At 42.4% G+C, this 22,929-nt stretch overlaps 1 protein-coding gene across 1 annotated transcript in view; it reads left to right on the plus strand.

Annotated features, from left to right (window-relative positions):
* The window catches only part of rnf17 (ring finger protein 17), a 151,911-nt gene that overhangs the window by 63,735 nt on the left and 65,247 nt on the right, over window positions 1-22,929 (plus strand). The window contains exons 21-27 of the mRNA XM_059646967.1: window positions 5,055-5,175; window positions 9,957-10,077; window positions 13,606-13,863; window positions 15,138-15,288; window positions 15,561-15,676; window positions 16,431-16,521; window positions 17,836-17,951. Of these exons, the coding sequence (XP_059502950.1) occupies window positions 5,055-5,175; window positions 9,957-10,077; window positions 13,606-13,863; window positions 15,138-15,288; window positions 15,561-15,676; window positions 16,431-16,521; window positions 17,836-17,951 (974 nt within the window). The remainder of the gene's footprint in view (window positions 1-5,054; window positions 5,176-9,956; window positions 10,078-13,605; window positions 13,864-15,137; window positions 15,289-15,560; window positions 15,677-16,430; window positions 16,522-17,835; window positions 17,952-22,929) is intronic.

A 22,929-nucleotide genomic window follows, 5' to 3' on the forward strand; every position in this document is an offset into this window, starting at 1 on the left:
CTGGAATAAATAGGGAGAGAGGGGGAGGCGGACCGAAGATGGAGAGAAAAGAAGATAGGTGGGGAGGTAGGGAGGGGATAGGTCAGTCCAGGGAAGACGGACAGGTCAAGGAGGTGGGATGAGGTTAGTAGGTAGATGGGGCTGCGGCTTGGGGTGGGAGGAAGGGATGGGTGAGAGGAAGAACAGGTTAGGGAGGCAGAGACAGGTTGGACTGGTTTTGGGATGCAGTGGGTGGGGGGGAAGAGCTGGGCTGGTTGTGTGGTGCAGTGGGGGGAGGGGACGAACTGGGCTGGTTTAGGGATGCGGTGGGGGGAGGGGAGATTTTGAAACTGGTGAAGTCCACATTGATACCATTAGGCTGCAGGGTTCCCAGGCGCAATATGAGTTGCTGTTCCTGCAACCTTCGGGTGGCATCATTGTGGCACTGCAGGAGGCCCATGATGGACATGTCATCTAAAGAATGGGAGGGGGAGTGGAAATGGTTTGCGACTGGGAGGTGCAGTTGTTTGTTGCGGACTGAGCGGAGGTGTTCTGCAAAGCGGTCCCCAAGCCTCCGCTTGGTTTCCCCAATGTAGAGGAAGCCACACCGGGTACAGTGGATGCAATATACCACACTGGCAGATGTGCAGGTGAACGTCTGCTTAATGTGGAATGTCATCTTGAGGCCTGGGATAGGGGTGAGGGAGGTGGTGTGGGGGCAAGTGTAGCATTTCCTGCGGTTGCAGGGGAAGGTGCCGGGTGTGGTGGTGTTGGAGGGCAGTGTGGAGCGAACAAGGGAGTCATGGAGAGAGTGGTCTCTCCGGAAAGCAGACAGGGGAGGGGATGGAAAAATGTCTTGGGTGGTGGGGTCGGATTGTAGATGGCGGAAGTGTTGGAGGATGATGCGTTGTATCCGGAGGTTGGTGGGGTGGTGTGTGAGAACGAGGGGGATCCTCTTTTGGCGGTTGTGGCGGGGGCGGAGTGTGAGGGATGTGTTGCGGGAAATGCAGGAGACGCGGTCAAGGGCGTTCTCGATCACTGTAGGGGGGAAAGTTGCGGTCCTTGAAGAACTTGGACATCTGGGATGTGCGGGAGTGGAATGTCTTGTCGTGGGAGCAGATGTGGCGGAGGCGGAGGAATTGGGAATAGGGGATGGAATTTTTGTAGGATGGTGGGTGGGAGGAGGTGTATTCTAGGTAGCTGTGGGAGTCGGTGGGCTTGAAATGGACATCAGTTACAAGCTAGTTGCCTGAGATGGAGACTGAGAGGCCCAGGAAGGTGAGGGATGTGCTGGAGATGGCCCAGGTGAACTGAAGGTTGGGGTGGAAGGTGTTGGTGAAGTGGATGAACTGTTCGAGCTCCTCTGGGGAGCAAGAGGCGGCGCCGATACAGTCATCAATGTACCGGAGGATGAGGTGGTGTTTGGGGCCTGTGTAGGTGCGGAAGAGGGACTGTTCCACGTAACCTACAAAGAGGCAGGCATAGCTGGGGCCCATGCGGGTGCCCATGGCCACCCCCTTAGCCTGTAGGAAGTGGGAGGAGTCAAAAGAGAAGTTGAGGGTGAGGACGAGTTCGGCTAGGCGGATGAGGGTGTCGGTGGAGGGGGACTGGTCGGGCCTGCGGGACAGGAAGAAGCGGAGGGCCTTGAGGCCATCTACATGTGGAATGCAGGTGTATAGGTGCCACTCTTTAACCTTTGTTCATAAGACGATGGATCCATACGATGGATCATCCTAGTGAACCTGCTCTGAACTGTCTCCAGTGAAATAATGCCTTTTAAATAAGGGGACTAAGACTGCTGTCATTAGTCCAGATATGGTATCACCAGCATCTTGTATATTTTCAGTAAGACTTCACAAGTCTTGCTGTCCAAACCCTTGACGTACTACTGAGTATTAACAGCAGTTTTGTTTTTACCACAGGTTTTTGGTAATTGACTTCCAAGTGAACTCCAGTCTGACAGTAACATGATCTGTCTATATCCTTCCCGTAGGATTTAGATTGAAATATCCTTTGTTTTCCCAAGTGTTCCATATGGATTAATCTGAACTATTTTAAAATCTGAGAGGCAAAAGTTGGTCAGACACACATGTTTAGTGCAAAATCGATGTCATAGCCTGAGCACACATCTGATTACACTGGTGCAACAACAGCTCCAAATGAGAAATACAGCTTACTTATTGGTAATGTCAGTATTGTGCTTCTCAGTAATTGTAAAGTAAGTTTGTACCACAAGGTAATGCCCTTGGTCAACAGACAGGTATACTGTAGCTTATGACATGTCTGGGATAAAAGACAAGGGTCCACCTTTTACTTACTCTCCCATTGTCTGTATCTTCAGTAGAAGAGTATGTTGGGGAGGAAAAAGTAAAGTAAGCTGCTGGCTATGACTGGACAGAGGTTGTGCAATAAATTAGAAATAGTGTCATTTCCAATACATGACTGTATGCAAAATGAAAATTCATTAACCTCAAACAATGTAAAACTATTTCTAATGCATGTTTATTGTTATGCTTCTCTTTGTGGAAGACGAAGACCAAGAACAAAACCATCAGCTGCTGCGATAGACTACATCTTTTACGCTCCCGAATTGCTGCATACTTCACTTCTTGTACCGACTAATTTCGGTGCTAATTCCTTTCACGTCCTCCTATACCTTTTGTACACCAGCAACACTCTTTCTTTTGTCTTGATATTCACACCAGTGTTTCACCAGTACCACGGATGTCTGGCAACCACAACGGGAGGTCCATGCTTCATTGATATGCTGCCTTACATAATCTTTGATGAGATTGTAGAAGGTGGCATGTCATAAGGGCAACTGGTGAAGTCCCTAACCCCTTCCACATCTCACTTTCAATATATCTTTCTTCATTAAGCATGATGAATTTTTATAGTTTTGGAAACCATTCATTTTGTTCCTGTTTGCCCTTACCAATGGTTTTCTCTTGTTCAGTTGTAAATTCAAATAGCCTTTAGCGACCCCAAAAAAAAAATAGATAAGGTACTGGAGAAATTGGAGTAACACTTGACAGGTCACTGAGCGCACTTACAGCTATCTGCTCGGAGTGGTACCCCACATAGTTGAGTGTAGGCTTGATGGGTCTGTATGTGGTGATATACCAAGTGCTAATTTGTAGAACCTAGGAAATTGGAATAGTTTGGTGGCAGTCCTCCATACTGTACTATATCCGTATAGATCATCTAGGCACCTTGACCTGCCTGACAGCAAACTTGGATATAATATTGGGAAATGAGTTCTGCCTTTGCATGCTGTATTAAGACCGTGCAGTTAACTGCAAAGCATGTTGCTAGTCAGTGGGCATTACAGGAGCCTGCGCAATAATGAAAACACGGATGGTAGCTGTCTGAACTTGATCTTTACTTGGGATCTAGCCTCTTCTCTGATTATATAATCTGAAGAATAGCTTGGCACTTTGAGACCCTTTGTACATGCCTGCAGAGGAAAACAAATATGTGGATACCTTCTGTTTTACAGTATATCTGCTTGTCCACTGCGCTCCCTTGTTCCCAGAGAACCAAACTGCAATTCCACAGAATGCTGAGTACCTAAGTTCTCAGATAACAAGGTGTAGAGCTGGATGAACACAGCAGGCCAAGCAGCATCAGAGGAGCAGGAAGGCTGATGCTTTGGACCTGGACCCTCCTTCAGAAAGGTTATCAATTGTTGTAACTTCTCAAAGTTGTCTACCACGGGCATTGTCAATGCCCTCCCTGGAAATTCAGCTTTCCACCACTAAATTGTAGCTGCTGGCGATCACTTTGTATTTATCCATCAAGAGATTATGTGCATGATATTAAATGTATCTTGTGATTTGCATCGGGAGACAGGAAACAGTAGGAAATTCTGAAAGTAAAACCTTGAACAGGAGTAGGCAGTTTGCCCACACAGTCTGTTCAGATCTTTCAAAATCTGGGAGGATTTGATGTCTTTTCTAAGTGACTTTAGTTGTCCATTAAAAGATTGGACCTCCTTGCAACATCTTCAAGAATGAAGTAATGTTGTTAACTGGAATGAATTTTGAGAATCCAGTGGTCATTTTTCCTAACTTACAGGTTTAAAATTTGAGTGTAATACTTAGTGTCGTGTACTGTTGAAGGTGCTATAGATCAGGTGATTATAGAGGCCTGTATATATTGACTGCACAATTGAGATCCTATTGTAGCATTCCGATGTCTTCTCCAAATTTCCTGAACAGAACCTATAAATAGATGAGGTGTAAAAATAAAATTCTGCAGATTCTGGAAATCTGTAATAAACACATGCTCGAGAAACTTGACAGGTCTGGCGGCATCTGTGGAAAGAGAAACAGCTAATATTTTGAGTACAGTATGACTTTTGACGTTGACTTCATGTTAACTGTTTTTCTGTCTCCACAGATGCTGCTGGACATGCTGAGTTCCTTCAGCATTTCCTGTGGTTGTATGAAATCGATTATCTAGCTATTCATTTACTCCTTCAATTAGCTTGTGTTTGCATGTATCAGTTTTACATAAAACTATTCGGTTATATTTCACATTTCTTGCACTCTTCTTAGTTTTCTTTAGAGCTGCTACATAGTATATTTAATTGTTTTGACTTTGGGTGTCCACTTTGGAACTTGAAGTTCTTACTAAAGATAAATATGGTCACGCCTTTCAGTGTCCTGTTTGCAACAATTGTGAAGTGAGAGATGAGGAACATATTACAAATGAGATTGAGTGTATGGCCATTGAATTATTGTAATATAAAATCGTAGAATGTTATCAGAACAGAATCGAGCATTTAAGTTCTTGAGTGCATTATATCTTTTGGAATATTAGAATAGCCAGTCCCACACCCTCGTGCTCTCCTCTTAGACTTAGTTTTCCTTTTGCTGCAAAGCCTTTTTATGTGGACCGTGATATGTCCCACATTAAGCACATCAATCCATATGGATTGTGATATGGTCCACATTAAGCACATCAATGAAAGTTCTGTTGCCTCGTAAAGAAATAAAGTAAAAATGGGATTTTTGATTGCAAACATTTCTAAATCTATCACAAATTAATTACTCAATTACTGTGCATTTCAGGCTTTACAATGCAGACTGTCTGATGTAGAACCTATCAATAACACAGAAGGATGGAATGACTATGCAAAGGAGAGATTTCAGCACCTTACATTGAACAAGTGCATGTGGTGTCGCATAAATCGTACGTAATGTATTTAATTTAATAACCCTGCTCATTCAGTAGTTCACAATCCAACAGAAATTATATTTCTAAGATGCCTATCTGTAATTCCCCTCATCAGATTTTAATTCTTTTTTCCTTGGAAGACTTGCATTGTGACAGCACCACTGTTGCTGTTGGCATTTATACACTTGGCATGTAGTAGTGTGCAAGTGACTTTTCCATAAGAAGGTAACTTCTAATTACCCAGGTTCAGTTCAGAATTGATGACCAAGGGCCAGACTTTTTGATTTCCACCTTCAGTTCAAAGCAACGTTCAAAATTGCTGCACTTTAGATTATTTTTCAGATGGAAAATGTTCTCACTCACCTTCCCAAACCTACATCATTTTTGTATGGTTTTATCACGTGTCAAGAAGTGATCACAACGTGTCTGAGGGTGAGATCCTCACTGAGAATCACTGATAATTTGTGTGGTGTTTGGAAGCCCTAACACAACCTCTGCCAGATCTGGATGCCCTTGAGGGGGCCGTCTGATTGTGGAACCACGGAGACGTTAGTGTGGCGGTAGACATTGTCACACTGGGCCTGAAATGGGGCCTTTGGGACTGCTGGCTCCACAGATAGTAAGAATTGCTGACGCTGGAGTCAGATTTAAGTGTGGAACTGGAAGAACACAGCAGGCCAGGCAGCATCAGAGAAGCAGGAAAGTTGACATTTAAGACCAGGATCCTTTTTCAGAAATGGGTTGTGGGATGGGAGCTCAGAAACAAATGGAGGAGGAGTGGGGCTGGGGAAGGTAGGTGGGATGGTGGTAAGTGAGTGTAGGCAAGGAGTGGTGGGGATTTGTCAGTGAGGTGGGAGGAGTGGATTAGTGAGAGAGAAGATGGACAGGTTGTGTCAGATCAAGTAGGTGGTGATGAGAGGGAGGGTTGGTCATGGGATGAGGCCGGTGGAGAGATTTTGAAACTGGTAAAAATCCACATTTAGGCCTTTGGGCTATAGGCTCCTGAGGCAGAATGAGGTTCTGCTCCTCCGATTTTTGGGTGGCATCGTTGTGACCCATGTCACCCAGGGAGTAGGAGGGGGGAGTTGAAATGGTTTGTGACGGAAAGGTGGTGAATTTTGTCGCGAACAGAGCACACATGTTCTACAAAGCAGTCTCTGAGCCTCCGCTTGGCCTCACTGATACAGGGGGCGCTACATCGGGAGCAGTGGATGCAATACGCCACATTGACGGATATGAACCTCTGTCAGATGTGGAATGTTTATTTAGTGCCTTGAATGGAGGCGAGGGAGGAGGTGTTGGAGAAAACTGGAGGAGCAGCACCTCAAATTCCACCTTGGGAGCCTACAGCCCAATGGTACCCCCAGCCTCATCTCATAACCAACCCTCCTCCTCATCCCCACCTCCTTGACCTGACACAACCTGTCCTTCTTTTCTGTCACCTATCTGCTCCTCCCACCTCACTGATCAATCGCCACCCCTTCTCTCTCCATATTTATTTCAGAGCTCCTCCCCCCCCCCCCCCCCCACCGCCCCCGCCCGTGCCAAATTTCCGAAGAAGGGTCCTGACCCAAAACGTAACTTTCTTGCTTTCTGCTGCCTGGCCTGCTGTGTTCCTTCAGCTCCATGCTGTGTGATGTCCAACATGTGTTGTTTTCAGTACAGATTCCATTGTCGGAGTAATTTTAACCTACTAATATTTACTTGTCTTGACTTTGTGGCTATCTGCTTTGGAATTTGAAGCGCTTAGTAGCAATAAATAGAATTTAGAAGAGCCTTTACTGTCAAGTGCATTCAAATGAGTAATGTTGCCTCTGCGCCATCTTGCAGATACTACTTGTTACAGAATTGAAAAAATTATTTTAAAAGTTAGCATGAGAAAACAGAATTTAAAAAGCCCAGAATGATCATTAAAAAAAGTACCTTTAAACTACTCAAGTTATAGTTCTGGCTCATGGAATGTGCGCCTGCTGGTCTTCGGCGTATGAGACCTTGCTGCCTCCAGGACTAATCCACCCCCCCCCTCAAAAAAGACATCTTGGCCTGTACTCATTGTGTTCCTGCTCAGGACCCTGGCCGTGACCTGGCTTCTGGGACTCTGCCTACGACCACTGTGCTCCTCTTCTAGGCTCTGGCTGCAATTTGTTTCCAGGAATTGCATCCCAGGTCAGCCTAGGCTTGGTCTGCTACCACGCTGGGTTCCAGCCACAACATGCTTCCTGTACTGGGCTGGTCTCCATCTCATCTCATGCTGGACTGGTCTCGGACTCAGTTCTCCATTTCCTCCAGGTAGGGTAATTTAAGAAGTTGGTGGGAGACAGAAAACTGTAGCAAAGGGGAGAAAAGAAAGGAAAAGGAACTGGTGAGCAGAGGAGCTCTGGCTGGAGCATCTTACTCTGCTGCCATTTTTATTTATGCCATTTAATGTCTAGACTACCTATCTGTTTGTAACAATCGTAATGTGAGAAGTGAGGAAAATATGAGCATTCTGTTGTCCGTTTCATAACATTGTAGTTAGCTTTTGTTAAGATAGCTGTAACCATTATGAATGCTTGGTTGATTTCTAAAACCTCTTAATGGCTTCAACTTGGGTGTTTTATTGATAGAGGAATTATTGAAGCTTTTAAGAGGCTGAAATAACAATGTATACATTTGATGTTTCTTGTTTACAAAACTAACAGACTCCTAAGAGAGAAAGCAGTTTTTGATAATGAAGGTTTTTATTTACTTTGTGTCATGGAGTCATAGAATATTAGCAGTTTGGTAAGAGATCTTTCAGGCCATTGTGATGTGCTGATTATTGAACATACATCTGCTCTGGTACCATGTCCTAGCATTTGGCACACAGCCTTGTATGCTGTGGTGTTTCATGTGATCACCTAAATGCTAACATGTTGTACTAAACAAACAAAAAGGCAATGCAGATAGTGGAAATTGGGAGCAAAAACCAAAATTGCTAGAAAAAAACAGCAGGTCTGGCCGCATCAATGGAAAGAAAGCAGAGTTAACATTTCAGGACTAGTGCCCCTTCTTTAGAACTGATGAAAAGTTTGAAGGTGGAGTGGAGGGATGGGGAGGAGTAAATGATAGTGAAGATGGAGTCCAGAGAGAGGGATCAGCAGTAGGTCAAATAAAGGAGTGTGTAACACTTGCTCACCCACTGGTCCTCACTTACAACCTCAAAAGCATCCACATCCAAAGGATCATCTTTCTGACTCCACATATCCCAATTTCAGCATATGCACCAACCTTTTCTTAGCTGCAGTCAGTTCTGAAGAAGGATCATTGGACCCAAAATGTTAATTCTGCCTTCTCGCCAGAGATGCTGCGAGAGTTTTCCTAGCAATTTGCTTTTTGTTTCTCAAATGTTGTGATGGTTTCTGCCTCCATCACCTTTCAGGCAGAGTGTTCCGAATACCCACCATCCTCTGGATGAAAGAATTCTTCCTTCACTCCCCTCAACCTCTAATCCAGTATATTCCTTGAGTTCCAGGGTTATCTGGGATTTTTGGTCCCACTCTTCACCTTTTATAGGAACATGTTGATGCTGCACTTCCATGGTTTCCTTTTTTGAAAGACTCCCACTGTTCTGAAATAGATTTTCCTATAAGTACCTGCTTCCAGGCCACCCTGGGTAAATCCTGCCTTATGTTAAAATAGGCCTTCCCTCAATTCAAAGCCTTCAATCTGGTCTATCTTTGCCCTTTCCTAAAATCTTAGTGAGTTAAGGTTGCTATCCCCAAAATGCACCTCCACTGACACTTCTTTCACTTGGCTAGTTTTGTTATCCAAAATTTTAAGTCCAGCTCCTCCACCTATCTTGTAGGACTGCCTACATACTTGCTTAAAATGTTCTTCTGGATGCAGTTTAGGAATTTTGCCTCCTGAGCCTTTCACATTTTGTCTGCATTAATATTGGGAATGTTGAAATCTCTCTTTACCTTTTTTATTCTTTTCGCACTTCTCTGAAATGTGCCTACGTATTTGTGTTTCTGTCTCTTCCTAACTGTTTTGAGGCCTATATGGACACTTGAAGCAATGCAACTGTCTTTTCTTCATTTTTAAGCTCTACACATATGGCCTGTGTTGAGGATCTTTATTGCAGTAATTGACTATTTGGTCGATGTTTGACACTACCTCGTTTACACCCCTTCTTGAAGAGCTTGAACATTTATACTTTGGAATGCCACCACCGCTACTTAACACGCTTACTGTTATCTTACCGCAAGATTGCCAAGCTCTCTCTGTTTTAACTACATACAGCTGACCCAGTTGGCCTTTCTTCTATATTTGACTTCCCATGAGGGCATGATGTTTAGGTGACGTTTAAATGATTTCTACATGGCTGCTGTTTTAGAGGACTGAGGTGGGCCTTCTAGCTGCTATGTATCCTCGTGCACTGTCTTTACAACATCATGTAAAATGTATTGTGCACTGACCCTTTTGTGAAAGACAGAAATACAGACACAGCCATACATGGTTTGGGCTGGGTATGTATTTCAGAAGATGAGCAAATATTCAGATCAGGTTTTCACAAATCCACAAATAATTCCAGGCCCCTAACTACAGTAGATAACCTGTGACTTAGAAGCTGCTTAAGAATTGCTTTGTTTCACTTATCAAAGATTTTAGAATGTTGCATTGTTTTGTTGATGCACTTTCTAAATGACAAAAGCAATCTTGAATTTTAAACATCAACAAATGTACATAATTGTTCTAAGTTTCACTTTGTTATCCATGGTTAAAAAGTTATATAAAACTGTAGTCTTATTGTTTATATTCCTTTTCTCCTTCAGATGAGCCTTGGGGAAACTCATTGTCAGTTCAATTATATGAATCAACACCTGATTTGAATGGGATGAAAGCTTGTATAAACAACATTTTAGTTGAAGAAAACTTGGCATGCTTCACAAAGAAGTAAATATCTTTTCCGTGCTTCTATATATTCGACTTCTCAGTGATGTTGTATATGTGATTTTGCTCTTGTGCTGATTTTGGTTCTGAAACTCCAAACTGCTTTTAAGTTTTACAAGTTGTATTTTTATAACCTTGTTATGCAAGTTAGATTAACTGTTTGCCTTAGTTCTAAATGGAAACTAGTTTTGTGATTCATTTGACTGCTGGAATGATATTTATTATCTGGGAGCAGAGAGTAACTTAGAAACACTATGGGTGGAACCTTACAGGGAATTGGGTTACGGCAAGCTATGTGGCAGAATGGGTGACAAGTACAGCAAGACCCATCTCAATATCTGGAGCAACTCATACCATTTCCTAATCTTTTCAAAAGTGGTGTGATGTGTTACTTCCTGGGTAGTGGTGAGATGCCTGTTGATAGGCATTAATGTTGTTGAGCACCTTGTTAATGGCACAACTCCCCTCATTAACTTCCAACCTCCCATCTTGTCAAACAAGCTCAATGCCACAAGCTAAATGTCACAAACTCAACAAGAAAGCCAGAGCAAGCATTTAACAGATTCAGGTTCTAGCTCTAAACTTTGGAGATGGGAAATCAACATTTCAGGGCTCTATGGGCACTGGTCACAAACACCCAATGTCAACGACAATTGGCGTTTGACATGTGCCAGTCTCCTAAGAACCCTCATGGCACATTAGTTAGAATCTGGTGAGTTCATGATAGACGACAAAGATGGCAGACTAGTTTAACAAATACTTTGGATCTGCCCTCGCTAAAGAGAGCACAAGTAACCTTCAGGAAATTCTAAGGGACAGAGGGTCAAGCATGAAGGAGGAGCTGAAATCCTTTCATCAAGAAATCATATTTTGGGGAAATTGATTGGGTTTAAACCTGACAAATCCCCAGGGCCTGTTGGTCTGCATCCAAGAGTACTTGAGGAAGTGGCCCTAGAAATAGCAGATACATTGATTATTTTCCTGTGTTCTGTGGACTCAGGAACAGTTCCAGTGGATTGAAGGGTAGCTGATGTAACCCCACCCTTTTAAAAATGAGGAAGAGAGAAAATGGGGAATTATAGGGTGATTAGCTTGACAGCGGTGGCAGGGAAAATGCTGGAGTCAGTTAAGGATGTAATAACTGAGTATTTGGACAGTGGTCACAGAATCTGTCCTAGTCAGCACGGACTCACTAAAGGAAAATCATGCTTGACAGATCTTCTGGAATTTGGAGGATGTGGCCAGTAGATTGGACGAAGGTGAGTTGGTAGATGTTGTGTATCTGGACTTTCAGAAGGCTTTTGACAAGGTTCCCTGCAAGAGATTAAGAAAAATTAGTTCATGGTGTTGGAGGTAATTTGTTGACGTGGATAGAGAAGTCACTGGCAGACAGGAAGTGGAGAGTTGGAATACACAGGTCCTTTTCAGAGTGGCAGTAAGTGACAAATGGGGTGCTGTTCATAATATCTTAACAGTTTGAATGAAGGAATTGAATGCAATATTTCCAAATTTTCAGATCACCTTAAGCCGTGCTATGAGGAGGATGCTAAGAGACCTTATGGTGGCTTGGACAGACTGACTGAGTGGGTAGATAGTTGGCAAATGCAATAGGTTCCAAAAACAGGAAGGCAGATTACTATCTGATGCCAATCTAGGAGAAGGTGAGGTGCAGCGAGACTTGGATGTCATGGTGGAACAGTCACAAGATTGGCACGTAAGCGCTGCAGGCAGTGAGCTATGCTGGCCTTCATAGCAAGAGGATTTCAGTATCAGAGTAAGGATATCTTTTTGCACCTGTATAGGGCCTTGGTGAGGGCACACCTGGAGTATTGTGTGCAGTTTTGTTCTCCTAGGCTGCGGAAGGACATCTTTGCTATTGAGGGAATCCAGCAAAGGTTCACTTAGACTGACGGTACTCATGAGGAAAGACTGGATCCACTGGGCTTGTACTCTCTGGAATTTAGAGGAATGAGGGGGCATCGCATAGAAACATAAATCCTAATGGTACTGGACAGGCTAGATGCAGGAAGAATGTTCCCAACGTTGGGGAAGCCCAGAATTAGAAGTCAGTCTAAAAATAAGAGATAAGCTATTGAGGACTGATGTGAAAAAGAATTTCTTCATTCTGTTGTGAATCTGTGGAATTCTCCCCCACAGGAACATATTGGGGCCGGTTCATTAGATTCATTCAAGAGGGAGCTGGACACCGGTCTTTGTGGCTAAAAGGATCAAGGGGTATGGAGAGAAAGCAGGAATGGGATATTGAAATTGCAAGATCAGCTATGATCATACCGAATGGTGGTGCAGGCTTGAAGGATTGAATTGCCTACTCCTGTACTTGTTTTCTATGTTTCTGTCTCAGATCTACTTACAGGATACTTGTGCTGTTCAGTGTTGCACTGGTAACTATCATTGTAATACAGTGGCAAGGATGAGGAGCCAAATGATGGACAGCGTGCCACCTATGTTGTCTCACTTTTTGGCCCTGTTGTGGGCGGTTTATCCGAGTGACGGAGAGACAGGTATTTTGGAAAATGAATGTGGCACTGCTGTTACTGTTGGTGCAGGTCAAAGGTGTCCTGAGCAAGTGACTAGCAGTACAAAGATAATCCAGGGAGAATGGTATCAGGGGTTGGGCTGAGTGAGTGATTGAAGGGAAATGGTGCAGGCGATAGTCAAAGTGCTAAAGCACAAGTCTTGATGGGCGATGGGTGCAATATCAGAGACCCAGAAATGGTGGCACTTCTGGTGGAGTGGAGAAGAATATTGATCATCTTCCCACAGTGCTGGACATTCCCCCAGATGGCTGAGATTGCTTTAACCAAGGTGGCAGCCTTTTACCAAGCTTTTGAGGAGAGGAAGTCCTATCTTGTCAGCACCACATCCAGCAGGACCCCAAGGACCCTGCCCCTGTCCCCAAAGTGGAGTGCTATTTTCCCCCATGTGCCATGGTTACAGCAAATATCAGCAACCACATATGCTCCAGACTTACTGATATCTGCTGAGTAGCAAATTGTTTCAGGAATGGTGCGCGGTAATAGAGTGGAAGTCAGAAGTGAGATCTGCTAATAGGGGAAATTTGGTAAGATGTCATGAGAGAATTCATTAGGTCTTGTGTTTTTAAACAAAAAAACTCCCAACTCTACTCTTAACAACTTCCTGTTACTTCAAGACTTGGAAGGCTTTTTGAGCCTTCTGCTGCTCCGGGATGTTCTCAGATCAGTTAGGAAATTGTGAATAAGGCAGGGCTTTTATTGAAGCATTTTCTCCAAAAACTCTGTTCTTTGCTATCTTGTATGTTCAGTAGATGTTGAAATATTCCTGTTAGGTCTTAGAACTTTGCTGTATTATCATTTGGCTTGTTTCGTCTCTAATTAGTGTTATTGTTAACATCAGAATTATCTGTAGCTTTACTGTATTCCTAGAGATGGGGAAACATGTGTCTTTATATTTTAAGTTTCTCACCTTTTCAGTATCACTTTCTCACCTTTCAGTATCACTTTCTCACCTTCTTAAATATTACTTTCAAAGTAATCTCACAGATGATAATCTAGAACACCGTAACAAAGCTCTGACGACTTCCACCGAGCAAATAAATGAAGCTGGAATAATAGGTATTCGTAACAATGTTGCAAGTTGCCAACAGCTTGAAGAATTGGATTTTCCTGGGACAGTATCAAGTAGAAATGCTTTTGATAATGGTCAACAAGTGGAAGTGAAAGTGACATTTGTGGCTTCTCCCAGCAGTATATTTGTACAGACGTTAATATCGCAATATCGGCTGAAAGAGTAAGTATTACATCAATCCCCAAAGAAATACGCAATGTTTGGGACTTGCGTTTGTGTACAATGCTGTTTCCTTCCCTGTTTCTCTAAGAAAGGAGTTATTAGTGCCTGTGAAGAGACGAAATAAGCAAATTATTCTGGCTGTATCCTAACCCGAGATGAAGAGTTGGAGAATGAAGTTAATAAGGAACAAATTTTCTTAGTGTTACAAGCCTTTAAATATTGACTGGAAGAATATTTGCAGTTTTGTACCTCTGCACGTGTTTAGTGTACAAGTGCATTGGTGTGTCAACTTCTGCACAGGAGACGTGGGATTTTCTCTCTCCCCTCCCCCTTCCCCCGCCTCCCCCTCTCCTCCTCTCCCCCTCCCCCACCCCTTGCTGTCTGTATACTTAAAAGATCTCCATTTAGGAGCTTAACTGAGGAATCATTGGGCTGAGAATTTGTGTGCAATATCTTACTTAGTAACAGTTCCAACCTTGTACATCCAGTACACTTGTTCTCAAAGGTGCAATAAGGCTGTATCTCAATCTGTGTCACTTTTATAGCGATGTGTATAGTTACTTTATTGTACAGACACACGATTCATGGTATATCCCCGAAGAAGGGAATAAGCAGCTCGTGTTAACTCTCATAGTACGGAAGGTTACTAAATGAAAACATTTTACCAGAACTGTGTATCTGTTTTGTATAAAGACTGCATCTTTCCCTATTTGTTCAGTTGGTGACTCAGTATAAATTTTGCAGAAACATTATACAACAACATCTTAAATTTATTAGATTAAAGAATCTGTTTTAAGATTCAGAGCGGCATGGTGGCTCAGTGTTAGCACTGCTGCCTCAGTGTTAGAGACCTGGCTTTGATTCCAGCTTTGGGTGACTGTCAGTGTGGAGGTTGCACACTTCTTCCTGGTGCTCCAGTATCCTCCCACAGTCCAAAATGTGCAAGTTAGGTGGATTGGCCATTGGAAATTGTGCATAGTGTCCGGGGAGGTACAAAGTTACACTAGTAGGGTGGTTGTGGGTTGGATGCTCTTTGGAGAGGTATTGTGGACTTATTGGACCAAATGACTGGCTTCCACACTGTAGGGATTTTTTGTTTTTTTTAAAAAAAAGTCAACAACCAGATTTTTAAAATTTTAAATGTGTGACCTTTAAAAATGTAAACTATTCAGGCTGTAAAAGGCTAATCATAGGAATGCAAAAGTGGAATGATATTCAGTAAAACAGGTGAAATAAAATCTGTAAAATTTGACAAAACAATAATGTTTTTCCAGTTTGCAGGAAGAAATGAAAGTTGTATATTCATCATCGGACCATGATGATGTTGAATGGGAGGAAAGTATGGACTGTGCATTACTGGCTTTTGAGCACAGAGAATGGAGAAGAGGGAAGGTCACCAAAGTGATTTCAGATAAGTTTGTGGAGGTAATTTGTTGTAATGGGTGCTGCCTATGTACGTGGTAACCAGAAGATGTAGGAGCAGATGTAGACCATTCAGCCTCTGGCATCAGCTCCATCATGTTGTATTAAAAGGTGTTTGTCAAGGCTGCACCAACCTTATTTTAAAAATAGTTACCATATCAAAGTAAGCCATGGATAGATTTCTATACTTGGCATATTGTTTCACAGGTTTTAATGACATTATGTGGTTTGGTAGAATGGAATATGTAAACTACTGAAATTAGTTACCTTTGCAGGTGTTCTATTATGACTTTGGAAATAAAGAAACAGTGAACACCAGCATGATACAACAACTAAAAGAGGAGTTCCGATTTGAACCTCTGGCACTTGAGTGCTCTTTATCGTCCATTAGGTAACTTCTAAATGCTCTAGTTTGTCATTTTGGATGAATATTAAAAGTTAGTTTTTTTTTCTTTGAAGATAACCAGATTTGTGTTGCATCTTCTGGGTAATAAAATGTATCAAGTGCTTAACAGGAGCCTAGTTTCTTAAGCAAAATGACACCTACCCACGTAAGACGATGTTGGATCAAATGGAGCCTCGTAAAGGATGGAAGTAAGATGGAGCAGCAGAGTGTCTAAATGAATTCTAGATCTTAAGATCTAGGCAGATGAAGGCACAGTCACCGATGATAAAGCAATTCAAATTGGGGATACCTTTTTGGGGATGCAGATACATGCATGCAAATTTATATCAGAAATAGATCATCTGTCAATTTGAGCCTGCTCCATCATTGGAATGGAAATTTGAATTGAAAGAAAGTAATTAGAAGTGGGAGCATGAAACCATTGTCCATTATCAGGACAAATCCATCTGGTTCACTAATGTCCTTGAGGGAGGGAAATCTCCCATCCTTACTGGTTTAGCCTACCTGTGACTCCATACCCATAGCAGTGTGGTTAACTCTCAACTGCCCTCTCCTCAATTAAGGATGAGAAATGAATGCTGGTTTAGCTAATTATGCCCACATCCTGTGAATGGATGACCAAAAAACATTGCTACTGGTGAAAGTAGGTGTACTATTATGTTCTTCTTTATCTAAAGAAAGCCTCTGAATGTATTTGCTATGAATAATTTAAGTCAAAATGTGGATGATTTTGTTTTAGACCAGCTGGAGGGAGCTTAAATTGGACAGCAACATCATGCGACTTTTTAGGAGACATTCTGGTTGGGCGTTCAGTACTTATCAACATTGAGGTCTGTTCATCAATAAAAATAGGTTTACAGTTAAAAGTCAAATGTTTTGAAACTTGATTAATTGATATTTTGCCAAAAGGAAACCGGAGCATCGTTTGTTTCTCCATACTCAAAGCTCTATTGCAACTTACACTGATGTCCACTATATATGGAAGTGGTTTACTTTTACTTGTCCTGCCTCTGAGTCAGAGTTATCCAAACTTTTGGAGATATGGGCTAGTTTGTTGTGATGCAGATAATATGCAGATCATGTCTGATGAAGGGAACATCAATGTTATACCTTTTTAGTATAACTGCAGAGCAAAGTGCTTGCCCTAAAAGTTGTACTGTAAAAGCATCCTAACTTGCATGATGTTTCATGCTGGTAGCTATTGTTTCTCTTTTTGCCATCTCCTTCTGTTTACTTCCTTTTCTCTCCACATGTTCCTACTGCACTTGTGTTATTTCCCCACTCTTTCATTATACATTTGGGTAATGAAACAAAGCAGAATTAAGTGGGTTGGCAGACTAAAGATATCCAGTGTTCAATGCGAAAATCTTCAGCTAGGTCTTTGTGGGCATGTGACCATTCTTTGTTCCTAGGTGAGCTGTCAACAGCTGCTTTGCCAAATAAGAGACTCATTAGGTAAGTGATGTCGTATGAAGAGGTTTCCTTTGAGTGGGAAATAAGCACCTTTAACTGTTTGTGGGAATTTTTGAAACTAATTTTAGATTTAATCTTAGTTTTGTCAATAGGGCTGCAATTGAATTGGACGGTTTCTGCATTTCCTTCTTCAGTTTACACACTTAAGATTGTATCCCTGAGTCAGGAGCTGACAGGAAAAGGAATGTTTACTTTGCCAGAAGTGCTGAATGCAACACTGCCAGAAATTTCAATTTTAAAAATTCCCTAAAACTAGTTAATCAGCTGCTTTTACCTGTTGGTCGGATCAAAAGGTAAAGCTTCTTTATGGCTGATTTTTGCCCTGTGCATTGGGCACCCTGATATATTTCATTTTATTATTTCTTTTATAAAAGCTCTGGGTCGTTTGGACATTTGGGTGTTTTACATTTTCCAGCAGAGCAGATATAGCAGGGAATTATTCAGCTGATGCCATATGAGACATTTGCGTTGACAAAAGCTGACTCCATTCTTTTTGGCCCTCCTGTTGGGGAAACTTGCAAGCTAATGTAATATTGCTGGATAGTTAATCTTGAAGTTATTTAGTCTTGCCAATCTATAATTTCTCTGAATTGGTTTCATAAATAGAACCTAGCACTTCAACAGTTCTGAAGAGCGTTGTATTTAAACTTTTTGTTTTTGCAAACCTGCAGGAAACATCTTCCAAATCACCTCTACCAGTGAAACTCTATGCTAAAGATGAAATTGAACAGTTTATCAACATAGCACAATACTTGGTCAAGAAAGGTTTGGCCTTGCCTCAGAAAATGTAACTAATTCTTTTATTTTGAATTAATGTTAATATTGACTTTTACCAGAATAATTCACTTTGAGAAGGAACCACTACTAATTGTCAAAAAACCCATCTGGTTTACCAATGTTCTTTGGAAGGGAAATGTGCTGCCTTTACCTAATCTGGCCTGAAGTGATTCCAGATCCACAGTCCTCTGGGCAGTTAAGGTTGAGCAGTAACTGTTGGCCAAGCGAGCAATGCCCACGTCCTGTGGATGAGAGAAGTTACAATTAAACGGTTTGGGGATAAATTTGCAGGTAGTGATGTTCCTACATACAAGCTGCCCCTGTTGTTTGTTTTTTTTGGGTGGTAAAGGTTTTAAGAGGTGCTGTTGAAGTGTTCAGTGTTGATTTTTTGGAGTTGGGTGTTTTTGTGATTACAGTTAGCAAATATAGGTAGTTGACAAGTTGTAACAATCAAGTTTATTGAGCTTGTTAAGCAGCAGATTAAATATGATACATGAATGTGACAAAAGTAAATAATTGTAAGAGATGTTTACCAATCCTGAAGCTGTGTGGTAGAATGGCAGAGCAGAGGTGATGGTTTTGAAGTGGTAGAGTTTCCATCCCTGATGTTATGCAGACTTCGGTGGTTTTAAAATTTTGTCTTTGTCTTTTCCTTGGGCTAGTAGAGAGGAAAACCTGATCATCTTCCAAGAAGATGGTGGCATGTTCTGTGACCCCTTCCTTCTCCCTGCTGATGACATGTTTTTCTACTTTGGGTGTCAGCAATCTACGTTGTGGCAATAATTGTCTGTTCAAACCCGTGTCTGTAAAATAACTGCTGTCAGTTACTTAGGCCAGGATGACTGTTGTCTCCTTATCCACTTCAATTTTTGAAGGCTGGTCTCCATTCCTTCTAAAACCAAAAGCTGCTTACTTTCAAAGCACTGTATTCATAATAGAATAGTGTGGTGTACAAGAGATTTTTGTTCATGCTTGTAGAAGGCTGCTGTAACACGGTTGAATGAAGACTTAACTACTAAATATGGAATACCAACTGAATGCTGTTTTAAAGGGGCCCATTTCCCCCTCTACAGAGTTGCAGCGCATCTAGTAGATGCACTCCAGTCACTGCATTGGTTGTGAAAGGAGTGAGTGTTAAAGGTGGTGGATGGAACATGAATCAAGTGGTTGCCCTGTCCTAGATAGTGTCAAACTTCTTGAATGTTGGAGTTGCACTTACCCAGGCAAGTGAGGGGTATTCCTTAACACACCTGACTTGTGCTGTGTCGATGGTGGATAGGCTTTGGGAAATTGTATGGTGAGTTACTTGCTGTAGGATTCCTAAATTCTGATCTGTTGTAACCACAGTATTATGTGGCTAGTCCAGTTTACTTTCTGGTCAATGATTATCCTCAGGATATGGATAATGGGGGATTTGCTGATGATTTAAATGTCAAGGGGTGAAGATTAAATTCTCTGACAACAGTCATTGCCTGACTGGTACATCAAACCAAGCCTGTTTGTTATCCAGGCCTTTGCATTTGGCCATGGATTAATTCAGTATCTGGAGAGTTACATTTGATGCTGAACATTGTGCAGTTGTCCCCACTACTGAGCTTGGGATGGAGGGAAGGGCATTGAAGAATCTGGCCTGTGGCGCTGCCCTGAGAATCACCTGCTGAGATGGCCTGTGACTGAGATGGTTGGCCTGACACAACCACAACCATTATCTTTATTCTTTATGATTGGTATGACAGAGTTTTCTGATTCCTATTGAGCCCTGTTTTCTTAGTGATCCTTGATGGTTGCCAGATAAATACTGCCTCTATGTCAAAGGTAGTAATTCTTTCTTCCCCTCTTGTCTGTGTTTGGACCCTGGCTGTAATGAGGTCAGGGCTGAATAGGTCAAGTGGAACCTAAATGGAAGGCAGGTGAGCAGGTTATTGTTAGACAGGTGTCTCATGCTACTATTGTTAATGTCAATTTCCATCAGTTTGGTTGATAATTGATTACTGGAATGGATTGGATTGAATTTGCCCTGCTTCTTGTGTGCAGGACATACCTGAGCAATTTTCCACATTCCACAGTAGTTGCCTGTGTTGCAATTTTTAAAAAAATCATTCAAGGGAATTTAATACCTGTCCTTAGTTGCCCTTGAAGCTGCTGCCATGAACTGCTGCAGTCCATGTGCTGTAGGTAAACCCCTTGTGCTCATTCAGGCAAGTGGGGAGTATACTATCAGACTCTTGACTTGTGCCTTGGAGATGATAGGAAGGGTTTTGATAGGCAGGAGAGATACAAGCTGTCGTATTACTAGCTTGTGACTTGCTCTTGTAGCTACTGTATTTAAGACTGGTCAGTGGTAACCCCAGGATGTTGATAGTGGGGTTTCAGTTATGGTAACACTGTTGAATGTCAAGGCGTGATGTTTAGATTGTGTCTCACTGGAGAACGTCATTGCATGACATCACGGTATGGATATTGCTTGCCACCTATCTGCCCAAACCTTGATATTGCCTAGGTCTTGTTGCATTCGGACCTGGACTGCCTGAGTGTCCGAGGAGTTGCAAATGGTGCTGAACTGGTCCCCAGTTCTGACTTTATAGTGGAGGAAAGATCATTGACGAAGCAGCTGAGGATGGTTGGGTTGAGTCACTAGCCAGAGGAGTTCCTGCAGAGGTGTACTAGAGGTGAGATGACCAATCTCCAATAATAGGGGAGTGGGGAACCTGATTAAGATTGAGAAGCATTGATTGTAGACTGGAAGAAACCTTTCCCCTGGGTGGAGTGGTCAGTGTCGAGGGGGGCTAGATTTAAGATAAGTACAGGAAGTTCAGAGGGAATATGAGGAAAATATTTTCTCAATCCAGACATTAGTGGGAATCTGGAACTCGCTGCCCATAACTGTGGTAGAGGCAGAAGACCTTGCAACATTTAAGTAATGTTTAAATGTACCCTTGCAATGCCAAGTCTATGGACCAAGTGCTGGAAAATGGAAATGGAATAGTTAGGCATTTGTTTTTGACAATTGCAGACTTGATGGGTTGAAAGGCTTTTTCTATACTATCGTCTTCTATGACTAACATCGTCCTTTTGTTTGAGGTTTGATTCTGATCAACAGCCAACCAAAGTCAATATCTATTGAGTTTACTTTTGGTAGGGTTTCTTGATGCTATACTCTTGATAAATGTGGCCTTGACGTCAAACATAGTCACGGTTGCCTCACCTCTGGAATTCAGTTTTCTGGTTAAAGTATGAACGGATGTGCTAATAAGGTTAGAAGTGGAGTTGCCCTGTCGAAACCCAAACTGGGCATCAGTGACCATCTTATTGCTGAGCAGCTAATACATGATAGCCCTGTTGATGACATCTCCCATCACTTTCTTCATGATTGAGACTGATAGGGTAAGAATTGGCCAGGTTGGATTTGTCCTGCTTTTTGTATGGGACATATCCAGACAAATTTCAGTATTATCAGGTAGATGCTAGTGTCATTTACTGTGCTCGAACAGTTTGCCTAGGGGTGTGGCAAGCACAGGAGCACAAGTCATCAAGTGATACTATTGCTGTAATGTTGTCATGGCCCCATAGCCTTTATAATGTCCAATGCCTCCAGCTAATTATAATTTCACGTGGAGTGAATCAAATTGGCTGAAGACTGGTATCTATGATGCTGGGATCTCTGGAGGACACAGATGGATCATCTGCTTGGCACTTCTGGTTGAATATTGTTTCAAATGCTTTAGCCTTGTCTTTTGCACTGATGTGCTAGACTCCTCCACCATTTGGGTTGGAAATATATGTGAAGCCATTTGGTACAATGAGTTGTTTAGTTGTCTACCAGCATTCATGAGGGAATGTGGCAGGACTGCAGTGCTTGCATCTAATCAGTTGATTCTTGAATTGATTAGATCTGTCTAACACTTGCTGCTTTATGCTGTTTCGCAGGCAAAGAGTCCTGTTTTTAAAGCTTCAACCAGTTGACACTTCACTTTTCTGTCTCCCTGATCCCACTCTGGTTGTACCCTCCTGCACACTTCTTTGAACCAGGGTCGATCCCTTGGCTTGACAGTAATGGTCAAAGTTGGGGTGGGCGTGCAATGCTGATCCATGAGGTTGCAGATTGTGTTGGTGCAGATTCTGCTCCTGTTGCTGATCCTTCACAGCAACACTTGGATAGTCGGTCTTGAACCTGTGCCAAGTCTGTCCCATTAAGTGCTATGGTGCCATACTACACAACGCAATGTGAACGTGGGAATTTGTCTCCCCAAGGTCTGTGCGATGGCCGTTCTTTCAGATTAGTCAAGGACAATTTCATCTTTGGCTGGCAGATTGGTGAGGATGATGTCAAGTATGGTCTTTTTTTCCATTGTGTTTCTTTCCCCACCACTTACCTCGGACCTAGTCTAGCAGCTATGTCCTTTTGAACTCAACCAGTTCAATTAGTAATTCTGCTGTTGAGCTGCTCTTGGATATTGAAATCCCCCACCCAGAGTATATTCTGTGCCTTTGTACCCTCAGTGCTGCCTTTAAGTGTTGTTCCACATGTAGGACCATTGATTCATCAGTTGAGAACAGTACATGGTAATCAGCACAAGGTTTGCTTGTTTGATCTTGTGCCAATCAGTTGAAGAATAGACTTGAACAGTTTTTGGCTCAAGGAACAGCTAATTCTGGAGCACAAGTCTGCAGTACATTTGCTGAAATATTGTCTAAATCTGCTAACTTCGCAGTATCCATAGCTGTCAGCTGTTCCTTCATGTCAGTTGGAATGTATCAACTTGTTTGAAGACTGGCATCTTTTGTTGGGGAGATTTCAGGAGGAGCCAAGTGAATTGACCACTTGACACTTCTAGCTGAAGATATGAAGTACTTAACCTTGCATCTAGCCCTGATATGCTGTATTCCCCCTAGATGTGAAGAAAGTTTGACTGTCTGGTTGTTTATTCATTGGAGTTTAGAAGAATGAAGGGTCATCTAATTGAAACACTTGCATTCTTGAGAGGACT

Source organism: Stegostoma tigrinum, chromosome 6, assembly GCF_030684315.1.
Source record: "Stegostoma tigrinum isolate sSteTig4 chromosome 6, sSteTig4.hap1, whole genome shotgun sequence".
NCBI classification, from domain to species: Eukaryota; Metazoa; Chordata; class Chondrichthyes; order Orectolobiformes; family Stegostomatidae; genus Stegostoma; species Stegostoma tigrinum.